The sequence below is a fragment of the Pyrgilauda ruficollis genome, unplaced genomic scaffold (assembly GCF_017590135.1).
Source record: "Pyrgilauda ruficollis isolate IOZ18807 unplaced genomic scaffold, ASM1759013v1 scaffold61, whole genome shotgun sequence".
Lineage (NCBI taxonomy): Eukaryota > Metazoa > Chordata > Aves > Passeriformes > Passeridae > Pyrgilauda > Pyrgilauda ruficollis.
This window is the reverse complement of record NW_024527822.1, coordinates 300,245-326,004: the sequence shown is the minus strand read 5'-3', so window position 1 is coordinate 326,004 and position 25,760 is coordinate 300,245. Positions and strand designations below refer to the sequence as shown.

Genomic DNA, 25,760 nt, shown 5'->3' with positions numbered 1-25,760 from the left:
AGACGAGATTAAGGGCTCACAAACCAGTTGAATGAACCATGGCTCTGCACTAATATTTGATTTAGCAGTGAAGACATTTGGGTTCACCAGAGCATCATTATCTCCAGTCAGAATATCCCAGGCTGATGGAGAAGCTAAAGTTTTATAATTCAAAGGAAATTTAGAGCACTGTGGAAAAGCTGTTCCCGTTTCAGGTCCTGTAGCACATTGTTATTCTCATTTCACACGTTGCCTTGCATAATGTTCCACGTTGATCTCCAATTCAGATTTAAACTCTTCAAAGTTTCGGGGGGTGTTTTTGATCCTGGGATTTATAGTTCAAGCCCCTTTTTTGTTTCCAAGTGAAGAAAACACATGTTTAGCAAGCACAAAATGAGCCTTGATGGAGTATTTCTTTGATGGTGTTGTGATGATGGTTATGAATTTACATTTTGTGCATAGGATGTTGAGCACCTCATGGGGCCTGGCTGTGCTTTGACTGTACCATTAATTTCGGGAAGGATGCATGATGAATGTTCATCAGGCCCTGCAGGTTCTGATTTGTGGTGCTCACATCACACAGCTGAAAGGCTCCAGAGTGATTAAACGGGATTCAGTCATTAGGAGCTGGCAATACAAATGTGATTAATTACAGAACGCACTGTAAATTGTGAAATGAGTTTGATGGGTTTTTTTTTGAAAACATATGTTTCTGCTTCATAGGGTGTCAGAAGTTGGAGTCGTGGTGAATGAGGCTTGTTTGCTATTTCCATGATAATTTGGGAGGGTGCTGGGTCATGGGAATGGTTGGATTTCCATTGTTGTCCCAAGCTCTGGGGATGAGCAGTGAGATTTAGGGAGAGTCACAGGGAAATCCTTAAATCAAACCTTACAATCCATCTTGGAGCCCACAGCCAGGCTCTTGTACTGCCCAAGGTGTATCCTTTGAAGACCTTATAATAAATTCCTACTTTATTCCTTCAACTCTGTCTAGCCTCTGTTTCAGGTCAGTCTCTTTAAACATAAATTCTTCACTAACTCAAGCACAGTGGCACCAGCCTCCCCTTGAGTCCTGACAGAGTTTTGCAGCAAAGAATCCCTTTGCCTCTTGCCTCTGGGATGCATCTTTGTGTTGGGAGTGTGAGACTGAAACTAGTAATGGCTTGCTTTTCCCTTTGAAATTGCTGCTGCTGGAAAAAAAAAAAAAAGAAGTTGGAAAAAATTTGGAACACACTGCCCAGGGAAGTTGTGGTTGCTCCATCCCTGGAAGTGTTCAGGGCCAGGCTGGATGGGGCTTTGAGCCACCTTGTCTGCTGGAAGGTGTCCCTTCCCATGGTAGGGATAGAACAAGAGGATCTTTAAGGTCCCTTCCAGTGCAAACCATTCTGTGATTCTAAAAAAAAACACTCCCCCAGTTTTAAGCATTAACCAAAACTTCAGTCCTTTCTCTTTTTTTCAGTTGATATTTCTTCTGTTGTGTATTAAACAGTATAATGCATACAATAAACTGCAAGCATCCTCCCCACTCATTCTCTTCTTTCCGTAGAATGCAGAAAATGCAAAAAAGAAAAACCCAAAATCCCAACCCCAAATCAGACTGGATTTTTTGGACATCACATCCCTCTATTTGTCTTCTATGTTTTGATGGTTTTATTTGTAGTGGATATTTGCTGTAGACTGTTGGCACTACCAGGGAAAAACAACATAATTGTGCAGTGAACTGGTTTATGCTTTATGTAAGAACATTGTGCTGCTGTAAATTTGTTGGGTTTTGCAGAGCTGTCTCCAAAGAATATCCTTCAGAAAGTGACCGTGGGGTTTGGGAGTGAGAAGAGGCACTTAGTGTGGGGGATAATTGGATGGAGTTTGGAGGTGTGAGGTCAGAGCCCTGGGCAGGATATTTATACTGCAGTGACATCCCCAGATGGAATGACCCATAAATTTTAGGTGTTGTTATGCCACAAAATCTATTTGGGGTTGGTCTGTGAGATCCCAAAGGCACAGGGCATGGAGCTGCTTCTTGTGTCCATTGCTAAGGTAAGCCAAGGGGAGGGTGTTTGGTGTTCAGGAGACCTCCAGGTTTTCTTCCTTTCACTGTGTGGGCATCAGTGACACCTGGGGCAATGTCATTTTGTGTGAAAGACCCCAGTGCACACCTGCTGTTGGCATGGGCCGGCGTGTGCCCATGCTGCCCAGAAATACTGATTCAGCTCTGAACCAAGCTGCTGGCTGGCTTGCAGTAGTTCTGGCTGTGGTTAGGAATTCTGACTTGGATGGGGATTTATCTAGGAATTCAGCATTTTGCTTTGTAGACAGGCTTTTTTTCCTCTTTCTGTGTTTTTGATGTGGAACTAGTGCACAAGGAGCTGTGGACTGCTACAGGAAGACTTTACCAGGACTGATGGCTGGGCAAGCAGCACAAGGACCTTCCCCCATGGCTTTCAAAACTTCTAAATTTTACTTTCAAAAAACTTTTAAAACTTTAACTTTTAAAACTTTTAAACTTTTCGGGATTTTACAATTTCAGTTACATTTGTCTGTGCATTTCTGTCTACCTGCCACAGTAAATCTCTTTGCCTGCATAGATGGCTAAATAGTTTTTTGGTTTCACCCAGAGGGGCTACAATTTGGAAGGAAATAACCATGCAAATGCCTGCTAAGTGCAAGGAATCTGGTGTATGTACTTGTTTCTCACACAGGTGAATTCATAACCTCCTGATGCAGTCACTCTCAGCTCTGTGATCTGGTTTTGCTTGGTTAAGATGCTGATTTTCCCTGAATAACAGGACTCTCACAATGTTATTGCTATTATGCTTGCATCTCTATGGGCTAAAACCTGACGTAGAAATTACAGTCACAATACCAGGTTCCCCCCTCTTTTCCCTGAAAGCTCCCAAACTGCTGATTTGACAAGGCCTTCATTAAGACTCCTGGGTCTGGAGATTGGGAGCTGGAGCTCTCAGTGCTCATGATCCATCTCTTCTGAGCCCTGGGCATGGTGCTTAATGCACAAGGAAGGAAAAAATAATCAGGGAATGTGCGTGGAGGCTTGGGGTTAAGTGCCAGGAGCTGCAGAGTTTGGATGCTCATTTTCACAGTGAGCCATCACCCTAATGGTCATTGATACTAATGATGGGAGAACCCCTATGGTTATGTGGTGTGTGCAGAGCTTTCATAATCCAGGCATTGCCTGGCTCTCAGAAATGCCTTTCAGGAACTCTGTGTACACATCCAATATTATTTAAGTCAGCCAGTCCTGATTTGTTTCTAAGACTGTTGTTGACAAGAATGAAATTCAGTTACCTTGTTCCTAGAATTCAATGGGGCAGAGAGCATTGTTACTGCTGTTGTTTAAAGTGTGCCATTTCTGTTCAGGTAAGAAATTTTGGAGGAGCACAAATGGCTAACTCTGGGTGAAACACTCTGACTTTGTAGTTACAACTCAGGTTTTTTCCTAATTTATCACAGAAGTGACTGAGACTAAAATCAGCCCGTTTGTGCCACGTTGCATTCCGTAACAAAATCAGGATGATTTTCAGCCTTCATTCATGCCTGCTGATAACTGACCCAGTGTCCTGGGGTGACTTCATGCTGCTTGTATCCCCAATGGTCTATTCTGCTTATGCTGGATATTGAGTTCTGTGCTTTTAAAACCAGATGTGGGAGCCAAGGGGGGAAAGGAGAAGCAGTGGAATGTCTGAGGTGGCTGTATCCAAAAACAGAGATAAGAGCTTCAGCTTTCCTTCTCACAGACAGTGTTGTCTGCAGCATGGGCAGCAGGAAAGAGCTCTCTCTGGCTTTTAGTTAGCTTTTGGCTAGCTGAGGCAGAGAAGTTCCCCAAACTGGCTTTTCTTCTTCTTGGAACTGATCAGCCTGCTCTGGACTGAAAATCCAGAAAAACACCAGGAGCCCATGCCTGTGACCCACTGGAGCCTGGGATGTGGCATTTCCCAGCACAGGAGAGACTGATAAGAGACTGAGTGAGCTGAGCTTATACCCCATGACAAGGACCTTCTGAATTTGCCATCTCTTCAGAAGAGTGAGAGGTTCCATTGTTTAATATTATCCATTTTTTTGTGCTTGTGAATACTTTGCTTGTTACATAAATAGGGATTTTTTGCACTTTTCTTGAAGGAGGTTTACCTCCTGAACTGGTTGGGCAGGGGGGCTGCTTGAATTTGCTTTCTAGAAAAGACCCCCTTCAGAAGTTTCCTCCCAAAATCTGCCCTAAACCAGGACACTCACTTAGAAATGGTTGTGTCCAGAAGATAATTAATTCCCTTCCCAGTTTTGGTAAACCAGGACACTCACTTAGAAATGGTTGTGTCCAGAAGATAATTTTGCATTCCCTTCCCAGTTTTGGAGGTATTAATGAGCGTGGGTTTTGGTACCTAGTCTAGGTGACAACATTGTAGAATTGTGTTCCAGGTGAAATCAGTGTAAAAACACCTTAAAAATAAATAAATAATCGTAGAATTGTTTGGGTTGGAAAAGATCACTGAGCCCAGCCGTTAACCTAGGCTATAAATACGTGGTAAATGCTCTGAACAGTTGAATGCTTCATCATTAAGTTCCAACCTGTTAAGGCTGGATGGCCCCAGGTGACTTCTTGTTATGCTGAAGGACCAGGTGAACGAATTGGTTGCACCCCTGCAAGGTGAAGGGTGGGAAGAGATTAATTCCCCTCTCCTCCTGCCATGTCCCATCTGCATCTCTCTTCCCCCATTCCCAGATCCTGAGGGAGAGCAGTGCTGTGTCTGGGTGATTCCAGGCTGGCTGGTGCTGATCACACCTGGGTGAAGCCTTGGAACAAAGGGATGTGACAAGTGCAAGGGGAGCTTGATGGATTTGCTGCTGTTCCTTATCTACATGATCTGATTGCAATTGATAAGTAACACCACCAAGACAGAGTTCCTTCCCATTATCAGCACCCCTCTCTTTTTTATCCATTTTCTAAAAATTTATTTTAAATACTTCAGTGCAAGACAAGTATTGACTTTGACTGAAGGAAGGTAATTAATCACAGTACTTAGGAGTAGATAATTTACTGCTGGGTGGGTGCCTGAGGCTCTTGTGCTCAGGGAGTCAGGACAGGCTGGTCTGGGTTTGTGGCACATTGTGCTGGTGGGGTCTAGGAGGCAAATTTCTCTTCTGATCTCGGGCAGTTGGACTTGGGAGCAGAAAGCCACAGGGTGGGATGCCAGCAGAGTGTCTGTATCCACAATGTTGTGTTTGGGGTGAAGACAGCTGATCCTACTGCATGGGATGGCCTCAGTGGTTGGTGGTGTCTGCCAGGACAAAGTGTTTTGTTCAGCTTCCTGAGCTGCAGTGAGTTCATGGAGGGGATTTTTACTAGATTTTGCATTATCAAAAAAAAAAAAAAAAGTATAATAGCATCCACTCACTCTGGACACACTGATGGTTTTCTCCCACAGCACCCCACATTCACCTTTTCCACCCACAATTCCTGCACTTGGGTTGGAGTTTGTAGCCAGTGCAAGCTTCAAGAAATGAAAAAGCAGCTCCCAAACCACTCGCTGCTTTTTTATTGTTAAAAGGATAGCAGTTAATTAAAGACGAGAGAAACCCGAGGGGAATGGTGTGCACCTCTGTGAAGGGCTCAAAGGATGGTAGGAAGCAAAGTGTCCTGTGGACAGTGAAGCAGCTTTTTGCTCATGAGCTTACTTGTTTTAACCCAGAGGATATAAGCAGGATATAATTTCTGGAAATGCTGAATGGCAGCAGAAAGGATGAAAGTCGTATTGTACTGAAATTCAGTGTAGTTGAATAGAAAAAAAACTGTAAGGGAGTTGTTCAGGTGAGAACCTACAGCATGTATTCATGCCTTTATCTGGTTTTTTTTTTTTTCCTCTCTACTTTTTCTAATCAAGGACTGCTTTTTCATGCAGAGTTGGGTGTGCAAGGATTAAAGTCTGTGTGCTGGCCCTTTCTTGGGTCAGGACCACAGAAACTACAGTGTAATCTTCTCTTAGAAATGAGATCAGGGTGGTTTGGATAGCTTGAAAAAACAAAGGACACCAAATATCCTGAAGAAAATTTAACAAACATGCAGAATATTGTTATTAAATTAAGTAGCTCACATGGGCTAAACATTAATTTAAAGTTTGCACTTACTCAGTTTTGTTTTTTAAAAAGTGAGATAATTAAGATCAAGCAGATTCATCAACAGCTTAAGGGATCATCTACTCAGAGAATGCAAGAGTTACACATTCTCCTACAGACTTCACACTTCCTTCCAGCATCTGGTCATTAGCCTGTTGTAAATTCACATGAATGGCACCACAGAGTACTGCTGGTCCAGAAGTGTCTTTTGAGCACCTGCATTCTTTGATGGGCAGTTGCTTATGGCTTCTGGTTTCCATGAAAATCCTCTCTATATAATATAATTTTCCTTGAACACTTTATTTAAGACAGGTGGATAGAAGACAATGCCTGAGCTCTGAAGTTGGGGGTCTCATGGTATTTGTGGCTGCACCACAAGGAAATCAGATCAACAGCTTTTGATGCACTTCCTTTTCTTTTCTGGACTGAATTTGCATTATTTTGTGATCCAGTTCAAACCACAGAACTCTGCTGCTGTGAGAACAGAAGACTGTTTGAAGTTTTAAGTAAGAAATTGTTTGAAGATGTCTTTAGCCCCATTTGGCTTTTTTTCAGGGAGCCCACAAAAGAATTCAAAGCAAATAGTCATTTTTATGAATAATGTCGTCAAAGCACTAAGTAAATTTTTCTTTAAACATAGGTTTTACTTGATTTATTTTGGAAATTCTTAATATGGGATCTGGCTTTGTAGGGTATGCAGTGGAGTGTGTTCCCAGCCCTGAAGGTCTTGGGGAGGGTTCAGAAACAGCCTGAGCCTTTACTTGGGGCAGCACTCAGCCCTCATCCTGTTTTCACATCCAGTCTGGTTCACAGGGATGTAAACAGTTCAGCAAGAGGAATGAAAATGTGGGGATTCAACCGTTTCCTGTCAAAATGCTGCTTTATCAAAATGGAAATATTTTGTGAGAACATGTCAGTTTTGACAAATTGTTTTGATGGGTGAAGTCTAAACAAATTGTTTTAGCATTCTATGTTATTTTGATATAAAGACATCTCATTTCGACTCCATCATTTAGACCTTTATAACATAGTTGCAACATTTATGTGTTAATATTTTTGTAACTTATAAATATTGCATTGAATGTGTGACAACTTCAAAATTAAAAGAAAATGTCAATATTGTAAGCTTTCTATAGTTTTGCAATATGTTGTTTAGCTTTTAAAAAACTGCGTATCTCGTCACAGAGTCACAGAATGGTTTGGGTTGGTAGGGACCTTAAAGATCATATTTTTCCACTTCCCTGCCATGGACAGGGACATTTCCACTAGACTTGGGATGCTCCACACCCTGTACAGCCTTAGTTTTCCTGGCTGGGTGACCTGTAGCAGATCTCCACCCAGCCCTGCTGTATGGAGTGGCTGGAATTCCCTTGTGTTGCCCTTCAGGTGCTCTCCTGCTGATCTGGGATCCTTCTCTCCAGGCTCTGGGCATTTATTTCTGACACCAGCAGCTTTACTTTAATGTATCTTAAATGTATATCTCATTCTTGTATCTAGTATCTAGTGTGTGTGTATATATATATATATCTAATTTGTGTATTAAATTTTGAACATCCTGAATTATTTGTTTAGAAAATTAATCTTTTTAATGAGATCCTGGTATTTTAGTTTATTTTGCAACGGAGGGAAAAGAATTGCCTGAGTCCTGCCCAGCTATAATTCCCCTTGTTAACTGTTTTTGTTCATTCCAGTCCTAGGAAAGAGTTAAATTTTTAATGATAAAAATAGTTTCCACACTGAAAGTGTTGTCACTTAGCAGATTAATCTGAAAGATCTTAAACCATTTTATAAAGCTGTTTAAGATGCTGTTCTTCACATATGAGAAAATTAAAACTCTGCTGTTTAGAGGTTGATGTGTTCCAGTGGGGATTTTCTAGTAGAGGTGTCGACAGGTTGCTGGTGATCCTGTGTTATTAAAAAAAAAAAAAAAAAAGAAACCCAACATGAAGACTGTTTTGTTGTTTTTTGGTTGTTGGGTTTTTTTTAGGTATGGACAAAAATGAGCATAATTTGATATTACTGCTTGTTGGGCACACGTATCCATGGGGCATGCTGAGGTGTTTCCAAGGAGTAGCTTATTTTTAGGTGCTGTATGCCTGTAAGTTATTTATGCTTCCATTACTCTATTTTACCAAATGCAGCAGTTCAGATCCCTGAATCTTGTTCTTACCAATCAAATGGGTGCCTTGGGGGAAAAAACAGTCATGAAAAGTAAAAAACCAACCACGTTCTTCCCATTTTCTTGTTGGTCTTTCAGATTTCAAGGTTTTTCCTGCACTTTGCAGTGTCCTCTTCTTGGGGGTTAAAAAAAAAAAAAAGGAAAATGAGAATTTCCATGTAAACCTGAGAGGAGTGGCTCTCAGCAAAACAGCAACTACTAGAAAAGGAGATAAAATCCCAAGAGTTGCTAATGTGATAATAGTATCTCATATTCATTGAATGGAGTGCCTGTGCCTCAGTGCTGTCATGGGACTGTGAATGTGCTTTTAATCTCTTATTTCTCTAGAGAGGCAGATAAATCTGAACCCATTATGTGCCGAGGCAGGGCACAGGAATTTACAGGGTTTTTTCACAGGGAATTTTGCAGGGAATGAAGCTGCTGTCCTGGCTCTGGGGCATGTGTTCAGGGGGATTGGAGGGGATGGGGTGTGCCTTGCTCCAGCATTTCCAGCTGCTCTTGGAATGGTTTTTATGGTCAGCACGCACAGAGCAAGGGGAAAGGGCTGGGCTTGAGCAGCTGATGGGGAGAACCTGATGATAAATACTAATACCTAATGATAATACTAATTTAAATGATAAATACTGATGGGGCTTTGCACATCAGCCAGTGACCAGCTGGCAGCAGCCCCTGCTCCTCAGGTGGTGCCAGGTCCAAATGTCCTGGAGTCTCAGGATGCAGCTTGGGAAAATGGGACCAATGAGTAAAAGTGAGGGAATGGCAGTGGGTCAGAAGGAGAGGGAGGAATTGGAGTCAGAGATGTTCTGGGCAAGGTGAATTGAGTAAAGTGGGAAGAATTTGAGGGATATTGGATACGATCCATTTCTTGGTGGAGTTCAGGTCTCTGGACGGGGCACTCAATTTTATAAGCTGAGTCTTAATGTTGGAAAGGTCCTTTTCCTTTCTCATTCAAGAATTTGCTGTAATATTTGCCAAACTAGAAGGCTATCTCTGAAACAATCATTTTTTCATGGAAGGAGGCAGTGAGCTGCAAGGTTTTTTTTTACTGGTTTTTACTTTTGCAGGTGTGGATAATTTCACTGAGGTCTGTTGGGAGTGGTTCACCTTCACCAGCCCGTCCCTGAGTCTGGGAACTGGTGGTGCATCACTAGAGCTGCTCCTCAGGAATTGGGGAAGGAAATGTTGGGTCTTTTTCAGGTGTCTGAAGCCCATGGATGACTCACTGAATTAATTTATTGTTTTGAAAATGTTTTGAAAACAGGATTGCTAGTGGAGTTTAGGTCACCATGGAGCAGGATTCTTTAGCCTGGCCACCTTCCCTTCCCACCAACTGGCCAGCCAGCTGCAGAAAAAAAGCAGAGTTCTCCCAGCCTGTCCAGCAGTAGGAGAGGTTCAGTAGAGCCTTTTCCTGTAGGTAATGAGGGAAAATGGGAAATAGTGATGGAAAGTTCACTGCTTCAGTCCCCAGGTGCTGAAGGAGTCTGATTTGCCAGAGGAGCAGCAGCATTTCTGGAGAGGGATGCTCAGTTTGGGCACCCATGCATTGCACTGAGAGCTATTCTCATTTACCCAGCAGATTTTCCTTGGTTTGAATATATTTGTTTAACATTTTGCTTGGGCCTCAAAGGCTTTTGCAGATATTGTGATCATTCAGATTCACTTCATTACTACTAAAAATTAATATTTGCACTGTGGTGGCTTGAACTGTAAAACTGAGAAGGCTGATTGTGCTCTGTAGGCACAGAGGAAGGTACAAATTCCTGTTTCTACAACTTCCAGTGCAATTTCCTGCCTCTCAGAGGTTTTCAGAGTCGTTTTATCTATGCCACAAAAGCATAATGTAGGAAAACCCTAGAAATTAGATTTGTATGGGAAGGATGGTTCTGAAACCACCTAGAAAGTGAGAATAGCTCTGGTTTTTTTTCAGATCAGCCTGTTTAGTCTGAAAACAGAGGTCACCTTGTGACTGTTGGACTTTGGAAGCCTCTAATCCAGATCTGAGTGTGGAGAGGAGCTTATTTAGATGTCAAACTGTGAGGTGCAATTCTTTCAAAAAGGACAGGGGATTTTTTTTTTCCCCTCTCTGAAAGGCACTGGGAGACTGACTGACAGACAGCCAGATCTGTGAATCAGGCATCGTTATGACATCTTCAGTTGGGCATCTGGAAGTGGAAGCCCCTGAAATCTGTTAATCTGTTGTCAACTTTGAAAATCCTATTCTCCCCCCATCTCCCTCCCCCCAACTCCTGCCAGCTTTGAAAGTTCAAAGTGTGTGCTTTTTATCACATTTGTCATTCCTTGGTAGTGAAGCTCTGGCATTCAGAAATTTGGCTGACAACTTCGTGGGAATGAGCCAAAATCGAGTTCAACTTGCACCTTTCTGTGCTGCACCCAGTGCTGTTCTCAGGGAGAGGCAGAAGTCTGAGCCAGAGGGACTCCAGCCTCATTCATTGCCACAATTACTATCCTCTCCCTGGCGCCAAAATTCAGCTTGTTTTCTTTTTCCTGAGGTGGGTGGACAGGAACTGATGAGGTGTACACAGCAGGAGTGTTGAGACAGAAAGTGCCAAATCTAAACCATTTCTTCTCAGGCTGTTCTTTTCATCGTAAATAATGCAAAGGTCATAAATCTTCTGGAAGTCGTGTGAAATCAGTGCTGCAAAAGACTTAGAATGGTTCCAGGCAAGTTCAAACACTATTTTATGGAAGCTCAAGTCCAGCAGTGCAAGGTTTGATAATTTTAAGTACATTTAAATGCACATTTAAAGTAATTTAGATAACTAAATGGGATGTATAGCTCAAGCTGGGAGAGCTGGCTTTTGGGGAAGGAGCAGAGCTCAGAAATGAGGTTGAGGTAAGGTGCCCTGGGCATGGCTTGTGTCTTTATCCATGCCCAGTCCTGTGGATTACCATGGGGCAATGGTCTTTAAACAACATATCTAGTTATTTATTCAGAGGAAATGCTTAAATTTTCAAATGCTGGTGATTTTTCTCTTCTGTAGGTGTTTCTAAGTTAGCAACATAACTGCATTCCTGATGATTTTCTCACATACAAGTAAGATTAGTTTGGAGAGAAAACAAAATTTCAGATGTAATTTAATTCTCATTTACAGGCAGGTAGAATTAAAGTCGAATTTCTGGATTTTTGATTGCAACTGCACAGTGCATTTGAAGAGGCATCTCTGTCTGTCAAGCTGAGATATGCTCAATTATTGCCTTTGTGTGTCTACTGATTTAAACAAGAACTGACTGGAATGTGAATCCTAGAGGCAAAATTTATATATTTCTATATTTATTTTTATTTATTTATAAAGTTTATATATTTATAAAACTGCATACATGTCCTAAATTAATGCTGGTTCACAGTATTTACCTCAGTAATTATCAATTTTTTTTCCTAAATGAAACAGAAGTTCCTGATAAGGGAAAGACTTTCTTCTTGCTAGTGTATTGACTCAGCAGCTGATATATGATGTTCTCAGGGTTGATTTTTCTACTCTGTTGGAAAAGCACCTGGAGTTTCTGGTCTCCTGTCAAGGAATTGAAAGTTTGCACAGCTTCTTTTTTTCCCAGAGGTCATTAGTGAACATACAGAGAGACTTTATAAATCACATCTGGGCCCAGGTGATAAGCAGGAAACGAGTGGTTACACAGGCAGTGGCCAGTTCTGGGTGGGAGAGATGGGGATGATAAGCCACGATGTTGTAAATCACTGTCAGTGGCTACAGTGGAGCAACACCTTCCCTTTTTTTGGGATTTTACTGTGTGCACAGGTTGCCCAAAGAACTGGACAGCAAACCAGCTTTTTTCCTTGTCTGAGTTGCAGTTGCATCCGAAACTTTAGAGCTGGTAAACCCAAAGAGATGTTTCTAAACTGACTCAATCACAGGATGGTTTGGGATGGAAGAAACTTGGAAGATCATCTCATTCCACACCTTGCCATGTGCAAGGACACCTTCCACTGTCCCAGGGTGCTCCAAGTCCTGTCCAACCTGGCCTTGGACACCTCCAGGGATCCAGGGGCAGCCACAGCTCCTCTGGGCACCCTGTGCCAGGGCCTCATCCCTCTAATAATGAAGAATTGGTTCTTAATAAATACACCAGGCCCACTGTGTGACACACACGTGGCAAGCAGCTGCAGTCTGCTGTGCTAAGCATTTCTTTTCTTTCCTCCCCTTCCCCAGCAATCAAGGAGAAATACATGGACTGGACAGAGTTTCTCATCCAGGATCTGACCGGCGCCAGGACGGCCCCTGCGAATTTGCTGGAAGGTGTATGTATTAGATTGCAGTTCCTCCTCTTCCTCCTCCTCCTCGCTGTGTGCTTGCAGTGTCTGTGTGCCAGCCCTGGGACCTGACCCAGCCCTGCCCCAAAATCTCTGTCAGCAGTGCCTGGACTCTGCTGGCTCTGCTTCTCACCCAGTCACGGGGAGTTTGTTTTGCCTTTTAGTTCTTTAGACAGTTGGGTGCTCGTAAAAGGCCTGGTGGGAGAAGTAGAGCATGGGGGGGATCCACAGAAGGGAGAGCTCAGCATTTCAGTGCCCCATTAGATCCCTCAAACTGGTGGCCTGAGCTGCCAGTCCATCTCTGCCCCATCCCTGGAAGTGTTCAAAGCCAGGCTGGATGGGGCTTGGAGCAGTCTGGTCTAGTGGGAGGTGTCCCTGCCCGTGACATGGGTTTGGAACTGGATGATCTTTAAGGTCCCTTCCAACCCAAACCATTCTGTGGCACAGGTTGGAGAGGGGGTTTAGTAGGTTGATGGGGGACACTGTCAGGTTTATCTTTATATGGGAAGTGCTTCCTCGAGGACGTTCCCTCCACCTAAATCCAGCAGTGACATTTAGTGGGGAAAGTGTTGGGTGAGGTGCCTTCAGAAAATGCACCCATTTGGCCAAAAGCCCAGTCTGTGCAGCAAATCCATGGGGTGGCTTGCACCTGGGACAGCCTCAGTGTGCCTTGAGATCCTACCCAGAAATCCCACAGCTTCACCTTGAAACCAGGGGCAGCTTTTGCATCAGGACCTGCCCTGCTCTCCTGTGAGTGCTGTGGGGGCATTTGCCCAGGAGACAGATGATCCTGCAGGAGCCCCTCATTCTTTGTCCCTCTGTGCTGAGAGCAAGGGTATACAGGAATTTACCTTTGTGGAAGTGCTCATGTTGGCTTGTGGGAAGACAGTGTCCATCCGGGCACCATTTTTGATCATTTTGTCCCTGGTCACTTGCACTATCCACAGCTGCATCCTTTTTCCACGTGCCCAAGCAGCATGAACGTACCTGGCAGGGAGAATTAATATTGTACCATTAGGGTTTTTTCCCCTCATCTGAGGGATGAACAGCCTTGCAGACCCCAAATAATCCACATCCTCATCCTGCTGCATCCCCATTCCTGGACTACGCCCAGGTGGACACAAGAAATCTGATGGTGTCCAGCCCCCCCTCTGGTGTGTGCCAAACCTCCCCTTCCTGCGGGCAGGGAAGAGAGGCAGCCCCAGGCAGAAAAGCAGAGAGAGAAAACATTGTGTTGGCTTGAAACAGTTTCTGACCCTTTCCTGGTGTTTCATGTGCTCAGTGCTGTCTGTGTCGTGCAATGTATGTTGGCCCCTGTTGACAGATTTGCTGTTCATGAGTGCTGCAGATTGTTGTTAAGACTGTTAAATCAATATGTAGTGCTACTTTTTAAATTTTTGGTTTTTTTTTACGTGCCAGCTAGGCATGTGAAGGGTTCTTGCATGATGGTAAATGTTAATATTTCATGCAAGCTGATTATTAATCCTAGCCATTCAGTTCTCATGGGGTAAGTGACAGCCCATTGGCTTAAAATTTAGCACACAAATCAGGGAAGCAATATTCACTTTGATACAGCCAGGGATTTATTATAATAAGTTAAATCATTACACCATCGTTTCATATTAGAGAATATTTTGTTGCAAGCAGTTGTATGAGAGGGGAAAAAATCCACTTTAAAGTGGATTTGTGTTGTATTATTAAATTCTGACACTGTATTTTGCCATGAAATAATATTTGAAGAGATTATACAGATGCTTGCAGCTTGGACTGTAGAAAAGTAGCTTATTATGGCAAATATATTGTTCTGAGAAATATCTGTTAATCATAAGTTTGTTTAAAATTGTACATGTGATAAGCTTTTTGTTAATTTTAATTGCATTTTTTATCATATTCTCATGCTCTTGCCTGCTCTTTTGGATTAAGAGAGATGTATAAAAATTGATTGCGTCTCAAAATTTCAATATTTTCAATATTCAGTAGGAAAAATAACTTTTTGAAAAATAAGACTTTCTCCTTGTTTTGTTTTGTAGCCACTTTTAGAAAGAACCATCCTGGACTGACTCTTGATTTACAGAATTAATATTTTCAAAAGTAATGTGAGATGTTTATATGGTTTAATTAAGTAAAAGTGGGAGAAACACACAGGGAAAAGAAGGTCTTTGTTTTTAATGTATTTTGCCATTGCTTAGCATCTCCTTTGGGGACCAATGCTTCCAAGTCTTGGGGTCGTTTTAATGCTGCTCTTAAAACCCCAGAACTGAGACACTGCACAAGAATTCAAACTTGTATTTAATAACAAATAAGAAATCTAAGCATTATGTTAAAGCTTGAGAACACAGAGATGCTTACAGTCACAAAACAAAAACACTGAGCCCCAAAGGGGTTGTTCTGCAGAGCATCTCATGGTTTTTTAATGCCTGTGCTTGCAGGTGGAAAGTTGCACACATGTGTACATGGCTGCAAAACTGGTATCCCAGAAAATAACCATGTGGAAGCAAATAACCTCAGTCACTGGGATTTCTTGGGCATGGTGGCTTGACCCAACAAATCCTGTGTGCCTTGGGCTTGGAACCAAACCTGCTGTGGGCTTTGAGCTTTGGAATAACCCCCACAGACTCCTGCATCCATGGCTGCGGGGGAGAATTTGCTCACCATGCCAGTAGGAACAAGATTAAGCTGATCTTTGGTGAAAGAAATCAGTACACAGAGTGAAATTTCTGGGTCACGCACAAAGTAGTCACCTTTTAGGTAAATATTAGGGTCCAGTCCTGTGGTTGGTTCCTATCAGCTGCAATCAATGAGAATTTGTTTAAAATCCTTCAATACAACTGGGCTTTGAGTAGACCAGGAGCGTGTCCTAAATGGATGTGCCTTACGAGCTGTTCCACCTTTATTATTCTTTTTTTTGTTGTTGTTGTTGATGATGTCGGTTGAGAAATTAGCACAACTGTTGTTTTCTGTTTTACTTCTGAATTTGCACTTGGAAGACATTGGGTAAAATAGAAGAAGAACAGACTGTTTGCTGATCGCTTGGATGATGGTGTGAAAAACAAAAATAATCTTCTGCTGTCATCTGTTTCCTTGAGAAGTCTTCAAATAAAGTTTAAAATAAGGAGTTTTGCTTCTATTCAAACAGCCTCTGCGAGGAAAAAACCCTGTAGACCTCATTACAGTTGATTCCTTAATAGAGCTGCAGGATTCCCAGAATCCCTTTCAGTACTGGATAGTTAGTGTGGTTGAAAATGTTGGAGGAAGATTACGCCTTCGCTATGTGGGATTGGAGGAGACTGAATCCTATGACCAGTGGTTGTTTTACTTGGATTGCAGACTTCGACCAGTCGGTTGGTGTCAAGAGAATAAATACAGAATGGACCCACCTGCAGGTAAAGAACCTCCTTGAAATGTTGTCTCCCTTTGTGGGTGTTCACTGATGTTTTGAGATACTTTGTCCTTTTCCAGCATTCACATTGCTTTGTCAGTAGTGTCTGGCTGTGGCACAGATGGGAGGTGGTGAGATGCATCTAATTTGGGTTCAGAGTGGGTCAGGTGAACTGTATTGTTTATTAAATGAATTCAGCTGAAGTCTTTGCTAATCTGTCAGACCATATGAAACACCAGGAGATCACAGCTTGCAGATGAAGCTCTTTAGGGTTGAGTTTAGTGTTCAAACCAGCTTGAACGGAAAGGGATTGGGACTGCAGTTAAGCCAGTCTGGGATCACACATTGATCCACCTTCTCCTGTGTAGGTTAACAATGTGTCCAGGTCTGTGCCTCATTTTCTTTGTGCTGTGTAAGTTTTTCCATGAGTATTAAATTCACCTCCTCTGGGAAGGTGTTTCTGATGTGGCTTCTGTCCCTCACACCTAATGAGGAGAGTTGACCCTGACATGTTCAGTTCTCGTGTTCACAAGTTTGTCTGGGACTTGGGTCTTGAGTGCTTTTTGGAAGTGTGTGTTTTTCTTCACTGGTAGGTAGGAATCAATGTTCCCCATCACTTCTAAATTGTCGTGAGTGCTGGAGAGCATGAATATCACCCACTGTTATTTTACAGAGTCTTTGTGTTACAGAGAAACAACTTTTTCATTGACCATCTCTGAGCCCTCTTGGCCTGTATAGGTTTGGGGAATATAGAAATAGCTCAGAGGAGATTTGTGCTTCCTCTTTGTTCATTCCATCTGCTTTCTACTCTTTCCTCCTTTTATCCAGTTGTACATCCTTCTCTACCCCTTGTGCCTTTCTTTTAATTTTTTTCAGTTGTTTTTCTCTAAACTTGTTACTGGACTCGTTATGTGCTGGAGTTGTTTGCTTTTCTTCACCCCTCTCCTTGATTTAACTTTTAAAATTCCTGTCTCTTGTTCTTAACCTGTTTTCATCTGATAGCTGTTTCCTCTCCTTCCATTTCTCTGGTCATTCGCTTTTTAGTCAACATTGTTGTTAATGGACTCAATGCCCAGATCTTCTTCCTGACTTAAATAGGTCTCATTACTTTACATCTCCTAAAGCTGAGCCTTGTAGGATTTTGCTGTGAAAAGACCCTTCAGGTCTGAACTCTTCTTGTTTTGCCCAAATCCTCTCCAGATCACTGTTCCTGGGGTCTTTCATTGATCCCCCTTTCTGACCCAGCTGTCAGGCTCTGCCAGTCAGGAGTGGAAATTTGAGGAGTTTCTGGAGGCAGGAATGCTGGTTGTTCCACTCCTGATCATTTGATGTCCACCTAACACGGAATCACAGAATCATCAAGGTTGGAAAAAACCTTTACGATCTTCTCGTCCAACCATCCAGCATTTCCATGAGGCACAATGAATTAATGAAGTGTATGAGACATTAACTGAGAGGAAGAAGAGAGAAAAAAACCCAAGTGGCTCATCTTATGGGATCTGCTTCAAATTAGAGGTCTGTGAAAGGAATCTTGGAGCAGTCAGGGCAGCAGTAGTGAGTTGTGAGGACGAGATGCTGGCAGCAGAGAGCTCTAAAGAAACTCAGGGATGAGGCTATTAAACCACAAACTCAAAAAATGAAGTTTCCTATGGACTTGAGGCCGGGAGACTGTGTCAGGGGTACATCTCCTAGTGACTTCTTTAGGGAAGAGCATATGGACTAGGAAGATGTCTGTGTGAAAGACCTAGTGTGGACCCTCTTAGAAAGGAGAGATTCTGTGGGCAGTACCTTGTTTTTTTACACATCAGGGATTAGATTTACCTGCCATGGTGCAGGCATCAAAAGACAGTTCTGCATGAGAAGTCTCTGTCTCTTTATCATGGGTAGGATAAAGAGGGTGCTAAGACACACCTAACATAGGTAAGATGACATGACATCTTTTTAAGCCTATTTGTTTTCACTCACGGGGGTTGAAACCAATGAACACACACCTGGTTGTCCCAAATTTTGAACATCTGAAGCCAGTTAAGGTGAAACCTTAACTGAGAAAGGGAACAGCCTTGGACTGTGTATCAGAGCTGTTATGAATCTCCTCTGAAGAGATGCTGAGGACATGTAGCTGCTCCCACATCAGGCTGAGTGTCCCCTTGCTGTCAAACAAGGATGTTTTTATATATCACTTCTGCAGCTTGTGGCAGTGCTTTGCCTACCCCTGACATGGATGCTACATATCCACCCTGAGCTTTATTTCCCTCTGTGTCTGGGGTGTGACTTTTCCCTGTTGATCCACCTCTGACACCTGCCAGGTTTCACTTCCAGGTCAGTCTTTCAGGATGCAGAGCACCTCAGATAAAGGACATCCCATGGACCCAAACAATATTTTGGATGCAGGGTTCTCTTTCCTGAAACCACCCACATCCTAAGACCCACTTAATGTGAAGGAGGGTGCTCTGGGGCTTGGAACTAGGTGATGTCTAAGGTCCCTTCCAACCCAAACCATTCCATGGTTTTATGAAACAGCATCCCAGCTGTCTTCTTCAAACAACTCTGTATATCTCACAAGGCCATTGAACCTGAAGCAAAGGGGTTATAGCTTATTTTCCCCTTCAGATGTATATCTGAATCTGGAATAAGCCTCCTTGCTAGTGCAAATTGGCACAGGCTGCTTGACACAGAGCCACTGATGGCCTGAGCTCGGCTGTTTATGCAGGACGAGATCATCCCATTTTGTGCTACTTTCTGTTTAAATACAAATTGCCAGTCATTTTAATTGCTCACTGCTTGTGAACCCTAATACAAATTGACACAGTACACTTTGTTCAATTACCTGGAGCCCTGGCACTTAAATAAAATGCTTTATGCTCTTTTAACCGTGCAATTTAGTGTCCATGCACTTGCTCAGCATAAGCGAGATGCCACTAATTAAATGGGCACATGATATTCCTTGCTGGCCCTTGAAACCACTGGAATTGCCTCTGTATCTTGAATTTTGTTGACACTGCCCAGAGAAGTTGATGTTTGTTTTCACTGATTTTGGCCAGAGTTGACCAAAATGGCAGTTTCATCTTTCCTGTGCTTCACTGGCATCACAATAGAAAATGAGGGTCTGTTTCCAGCAGGGAAGCATCAGGCAGAGTTTTTCTGAAGTCAGACCTGAAACAACAGGCTGGCTGCAGCATGGGGCAAAATCATGTTGTGTTAAGTATTTCCCTGTAAATTAAACCAAAAAAGAAACGAGGTGAGTCGTCCCCTTCCCTGCCCTTCATGCTGATCAGAATTCCTGCAAGCAAGGGAGAAGTGGGGACAACAAAACTATAAAATAATGAACAATTAGGTAAAGAGTGCACTTCTTAACACTTGTGCCCGCTGCACATGCTGTAAACAAAGACTTGAAATCTATATTCCCATTAATAACCAGACAGCTGAGGAATTAAAAATACTGCCCTGAAAGGTTAACATTCCCCTTCAAGTGTGTTTAAATTCATATGCATATCCTTGATGTCTGTTCTGAAGTAGTGAGATTTGATATAGTGGAAGTATAAATACATCCACTTCAGTGAGTGATTCTGCAAATCCTGCTTTGATAAGGTCTTAAATCTGTTGAGTTCAGAGCATAAAATTCTCTTGTACCATCAGTGCTAGGTGGAAACAGTGCTTGCCAATTTCTTTTTTTTTTACACATATTTTTTATTCCCTCTTTCAGAATTGTAAGATACAGCAGTAACTCTTCTGCTAGCTAGTAAATATATATATGGTTATTAGATGTACAGGATTTAAATGCAAATTGGGCCAAATTGAACCTTGATGTGAATGTGGGGAGCTAGACTGGCCAAAGAAAAGCTCCACACTCTTCACTCTGTATCAAGGTTCGAGTTTATTACTGAGCAAATGTTCATTTCCATTTTAATAATTGTTGCAATCTATCTACCTATCTTCTCTCTTTGAGGCCTTGATATGAATGTTCTGCAATAACTTGTTACGTGCAAGATAACAATGTGTTTTCTAGGGCAAGAGTACATCCAATATAATGTTCCTCATCACACCATTGTTTCCTACATTGTTCCCTTTGATGATTCATAGGCATTTCACTGCACTGAACCATAAAGGGCTTGTTAATATCATGATTTAATAATATTAAACCTGTGTAAAGAAACTCACTGGAAGCAATGTGAAGCTGCACAAAGATGTTGCCTAAAAGTATAATGATGAAAATTCATAAGTGTAAGTCCTTGATCTAGTGTGATGCTCTGGTTTGAGTGTGATACCAAAAAATGTGTCTGGGTAGAGATTTAGCTGAAATGTTTCTTCCCACACCCACCAAAACCTTGCAATTAAAAAAAAAAAATCCAAAACCCAAACACTTTCTGATGAACAGGTGCCTTTATAATGATAATTTTTGTTTTGTTCAAATATGACTAATGTTGGCTGAAGACCTGAGGCTCCTCAAACTAGGAAACATCAGGTATTTTGAGAAATGAAATGAGAGTTTTTCACTATTTTCAAGGAATGAGATAATGTGATTCTCATTCCTTCAGCAGTATTTGAAGGATGTGAATTTTTCTGGGTTTTACTCCAGGTTATAAAACACAATCTTCCTTCAGTGTGCCCCTGCTGGCTGCTTTTGTGTTGAATTTATCCATGCTGCACAGCTTGGAGTATAGACACTGTTCATTTCACTTGCTCTGTCCATTCATATGACTTAAGGACTTTAGTCTTCCAAAAACGTTTGATCTCCAAACAGTCACCTCTTGGTTTTGTTGTTCTTTTTTTCTTTTTGTTATTGTCATCCCTTTAGATATCTATTCTCTGAAGACTATAACTGAGTGGAAATGCGCTCTGGAAAAATCCCTTAATGATGCAGCAAATTTTCCTCTTCCAATGGAAGTGTTCAAGGTAAAAATACTTTTCCTTTGCTTGTGGAACCCGTGATGAATAAATGTCATGCCATGTTTAGTAGCTAACGTTAAACTTTCTCTGGAAAGGCCTTTGCTGTAATACATAACCATGGAAGGTCACAAGTTGGATGTTTGTATAAAACACTTTTTATGTGTGGACTTATTTCTTGGTCGGTGTTTTCTGGGGGCTGGGGGTGGCCAGCAGGGATTTCTCCAGTTATTTTTCCTGTGTGTTACTCTGTTAGATATGTGCAAAGACATCATACATAACTGAAATAGTAAGGCTGTGAATATAAAACTTTACACAAGCTGAACAGATTTCTGTAAGCCTTGCACCAAAGTTTTCACCTGATCACAAGCCACAAGGTGGAGAAACCTCCTTCAGGGACCTGCAGTGGAAGTGAGAGATGATTTTGTTCCTACATCATCTTTTTTTAATTTATTGTTTTTTTTTTATTCTCACTCTGGTGCTTCAGCCCCAAGGCACTACCTTTAATTTCCTGTGTAAATCCGCACTGCTATTAACCGTGGTGGCTCCAGATAATCCTGATTTACAGCTGTGCCTGCCTGGTTTCCAGCAGTTCCGTCCTGGCTGGGATGGGATGGGCAGTGAGAGGATGCTCATGGAGGTGTGAGGTCCCCACCACCAGCCTGGGGACCCTCTGGGTTCCTTCCCAGCCCTTCACCAGAACTGCACTGGGATACTCCAAAACATCCCTGGAACTGGTGCAGTTCATGTGTGGATGTGGCACTTCTGGTGGCCTTGGCAGTGCTGGGTTAATGGTTGGACTTGGACCTTAGAGAGCTTTTCTAACTGAAACAATTTGATGGTTCTGTAATTGGAATAAGGCTCTTACCATGTCCCATTCTGGCTGCCACAAAACCCCAGTGCCACCTTCACCCTCCCTGCAGGGATGTGCCAGCAGCTTCCCGCGAGGCATCCAGGCTCCTCGCCCAGCTGGGATGCACTCAAATTAGCAACATTAATTTGGGGACACGTTGCTGATAGCCCAGGCTCATTGGCAGTGTGGCAGCTCTGCTGTGCTGGGAGAAGAGGGAAGATTGGTGTTGGCCTTGGGCACGGATGTGGGCTTGAGGAGCCCTGTGTTGGGATGGAAGTGGCGTGCAGAGAGTTCTGGGTCTCTGCCATTCGTCTCATCCAAGGCTTCCATCTGCCAACTCTATTAAAAGTTTGCATTGGCAGCTTCAAGATCAAAAATGCTTTGTGTGGGGCAGGGATTAAATCACAGAAGGGAATTTCTAATGTGTAAATTTTATTCCTGTCTGTGTGAAAGAGTGAAGAATGTTTCTGATGAGGCTCATGAAACATCCTTTTAAAAAAAAGTTTATGATTAACAGCTGTGTTGCTGGCTCTTACCAGTGTGCCAGACTTATACCCACTTATTTTAATTATTGCATGCAGGTCATAAATTTGAATTCTGCTAATCCCAGTTGCTGTGCTGTGTGCTTGGAGCTTGCAAAGATGTTCCTCTTAGAAGACAGTGCAAAACCTTGGAATGCTTGAATGGCCCAAGAGTAGAGTTACTTTGAGGCCAAGTGTGGCAAAAATGTCAATGTTTAGGTCCATGATTAGGTCAGTAGGACTTCTCTGTTTATTCCATAATGTGGAAGGTGAGCACAAGATGAGCAGCATTGAGATTTTGGTGATGTCTGAGCCCTGGTTCTGGTGCTGGGAAAGCAGGAGACTGAATAAACTTTCTGTGTGTGGGCATCACTTTATTCTGCCCATTTAGGGTGAATCAACCCCATTTTGTACATCTTAATTAAGGAGGAGAAGAAAAGATGTCATCTGTGCCTGTGAGCAAGTTTTCCTCTAGTAATGACTTAAACATGAGTTAAGGCTTTAGGAGACTATCTGGGAGTAAACTCAACTGATCTTGCAAAGAAAGCCAAGGATTATGTGTGGGACCTTCAAGTAGAATCCCAGATGCCAGCAAAGAGTGTCATATCCAAAGGTGTCTTTTATAACTTCCTTTTAATTTTAATTTTTTAAATTTTATTTACAAACCCAGCACACAAGTAGTGTCTCTACACGGTGCCTGGGGCTCCTTGCTATTGTAGCTGTTGTTTGTTAGATGAGATAAAAAACACAAGGTTTGACAGCTGGCAGTTCTTAGAGATCTTCTGGAAAGCTGAAAATGTCTACTTTGGCAGAGATGGTGACTGCACACTGAGCAGTTACATTCTGTTTTTTCCACATTTCCCTGCAGAATTCCCTGGCTGAGCAGGGTGTAGGTGTGTGCTTGCTCTTCATGAGCACATCCCCTGGGCTGGATTATGGCTTTAAATCCATGTTGTCCTCAAAGCTCTGCATGACTGAGGGAAGTGTCACTGTGGTGCCATCAAGCTGTCCCCAGGAGGTGGCACTGGCAGAGCAGAGCCACGTTTGTAGGGTGAGAAGCAGCTGCTCTCAGGGGTCTGCCAGCCCATTGCTGCTGTGACTCTCCTCAGTTTTGGTGTCACGGGGTTGGGTTCTGCCTGAAAACTCAAAAACCATGGGTTTGAGCCTGAATTATCAATGCTCAGAAGTGTGGCAGAGCTGAGCTTGGCATGTGGTGGTCTTCAGCAGCAGTTCCAAAAACCCCTTGCAGAAACACAGCCCTGATCCCCTCTTGGCAAGCAGGGAGAGGACGCCAGACCACAGGAGCCAGTTGCAAAAATCAGGAGAGAAGCCTGCAAACAGGATTTTTTTTTTCCTGGTGCTGTTTTACACTTGGCCATATGTTGGAAGTGTTTGTAAAATGCTTTAGGATCCTTTGAGAAAGGAACATGATGTTTAACTGTCACAAAATGCTGCTATTATGCAGCTACTAAACATAGTGTTTTGCAAACTGCACATCCTGGAATAAATTTTCCTCCTCACAAAAGCTTTTTGCAGTGCACCTGCTATTTTGTCGTTCCCTGCTTTTCAGAAAACATGTTGATCCTTGAAGAAAAATAAATACAGACAGGGTTTTCAAGGATGTGTGAACAGCTTAGGAGAACAAATCCTTCCAGAAGGCCACAACCCAAGGACATGTGTCCTTTGCTGTGTCTGCGCTGATTTCAGGGTGCTGTTGGGATGCTCCCACACTTGGTTTGGTACTGGCCATAAATGATGGCGTGGGCTTCAGGTGACACCTGATAAAATGGTCAGGGCTTGTTGTGAGTAGAGGTGGTCAAAATGTTACCAGGGCCTGATTTCAAGTTAAGTGGAACAATTTCAGTGGTTTGCTTCAGTGCTGGCATTGCTGATGCTCTCTAAGAGGGAGCCATGCTCCAAACACAGCCCTAACACTACATACCAGTGCATATTTTAGAGTTACAGCCCGGCAGCTTGTGTAAGATGAATTGGTTTCATTTCCTGGAGAGAGGCATTCAGGAGATCCTGGATATCCTCTCTGACCTGCCATTCTGCTTTCTCCAGTCTCCTGTGCTAGGTCTGTGCATCCCATGCAGATGGTGTGGATCCTTGCCTCAGACACCTCTATTTGGGCAGCTGAATTCTACCCAGGATTTGGGGTGCTCATCATCTTTCCTTGGATTTTGCATATTGGCATCCTGTTCCCAATTCCTGTGAAGTGAATCCTGATGAGTGGCTTGGATGGAGCTGTTAGCAGCCACATCTCTAAACCAAATCCTGATAAACTGCTTGAAGAGCAGCTAAGAGAGAGAGGTGTTAGATATCTAAGACACGTGGAAGTTCCTGATTTATAGCCTTTGGTCCCTTTCCTTACGCTCCTCCTTTCCTGAAGTTGTTGTTTGTTCTTTACAGCTCTAAATCTTTCTAGCAAAAACCCTTCTTTATTATCCCCAGCCCAGTGTTCCCTGTTCCCCTATTTCTGACTGAGGCTTCTGGATGTCTCCTGTTGCCAGTTAATAGTATTAATTAATAGTAAAACTAATGACATAGAAGGAATCAGTTGGGACAGATCTCTCCTAAGGAGGGAGATGAAGGCACCATCCACCACCCAGGCAAGAGCTGCCCCTAAAATTCTGGACAGAGTGGTTCTTCTAGTTCTGCACTCAAAAAACCTGAAGAGAAATATTGAACAGGACTCCTTCCTACCAAAAAAAAAAAAAAAGTTTTTTCCATTGGATGAACTATGCATTTTAGTAGTGAGAATAAGAGCAACACTTTCTCCAAGATGTTGATGGGTTTTTTTAAAAAAAAAAGGAAGACAGCATCTCTCAGAATTTAGTGACCATTGTGGGTGTTTCAGAGTGTTTTCCATACTGGCAGAGTTTAAATTAGAGAAACCCACAGGATCCTTTTAACTCATAGACAATCCTGACCTGGCCGCGTGAGTAGCCTTGAAGTCCAGCAGGGTTTTTGTGTCTTCATCCCCCTCAGTGGATGGGCATGTGCTGCTGCAGCAGCTTGAAAGGAGTGTGCCTTTGGTCTCCCTTGGAAGCCAAGCCTCAATCCCGAGCTCCTTCATGCCCTGATGCTTGGCTGGCCCTGGCTCGGCACGCTGTGGTTTAATAACCCGTGAGTTGCCACGTTGTCTGCAGGCTGCCAGATTATTTATACTCCATCTGTTCTCCCCCAGCCGTGGGCTCGCCAGCCCTTCTCCATGGCTGCTGTTTGCCTGGCTGGGAGACGTGCGTGGTGTCTTGGTTTGGAAGGACAGGTGTCTGCTAAGGAAGGCAGGAGCCTCCCCTGAAATGGCAAATGTAAACGCCCTCCCTCCGAATTGTTATAAATTTGAAATTAAGGGGGAGCTCTCAGGAAAAAATATGGGAGCAGGAATAACAGTTCTTTATTAGGGAAGAAAAGGATGAAATAAAAAATGCAGTAAACTGAAGCAGTGCTGACAGAGTCAGAACACAACCTGACACCCTGTGGGTCAGGGTCTTGGTAGCAGTCCAATTGGAATGGTGGCTGCAGCCCTCCTGGAGTGTCAGGTGTGGTTCTGC

The 25,760-nt window shown here is 42.9% G+C and overlaps 1 protein-coding gene across 1 annotated transcript in view; it reads left to right on the top strand.

Annotated features, from left to right (window-relative positions):
• Positions 1 to 25,760, top strand: part of SFMBT2 (Scm like with four mbt domains 2) — a 102,817-nt gene that overhangs the window by 33,327 nt on the left and 43,730 nt on the right. Inside the window, exons 5-7 of the mRNA XM_041483773.1 lie at positions 12,466 to 12,554; positions 15,703 to 15,949; positions 20,741 to 20,838. Of these exons, the coding sequence (XP_041339707.1) occupies positions 12,466 to 12,554; positions 15,703 to 15,949; positions 20,741 to 20,838 (434 nt within the window). The remainder of the gene's footprint in view (positions 1 to 12,465; positions 12,555 to 15,702; positions 15,950 to 20,740; positions 20,839 to 25,760) is intronic.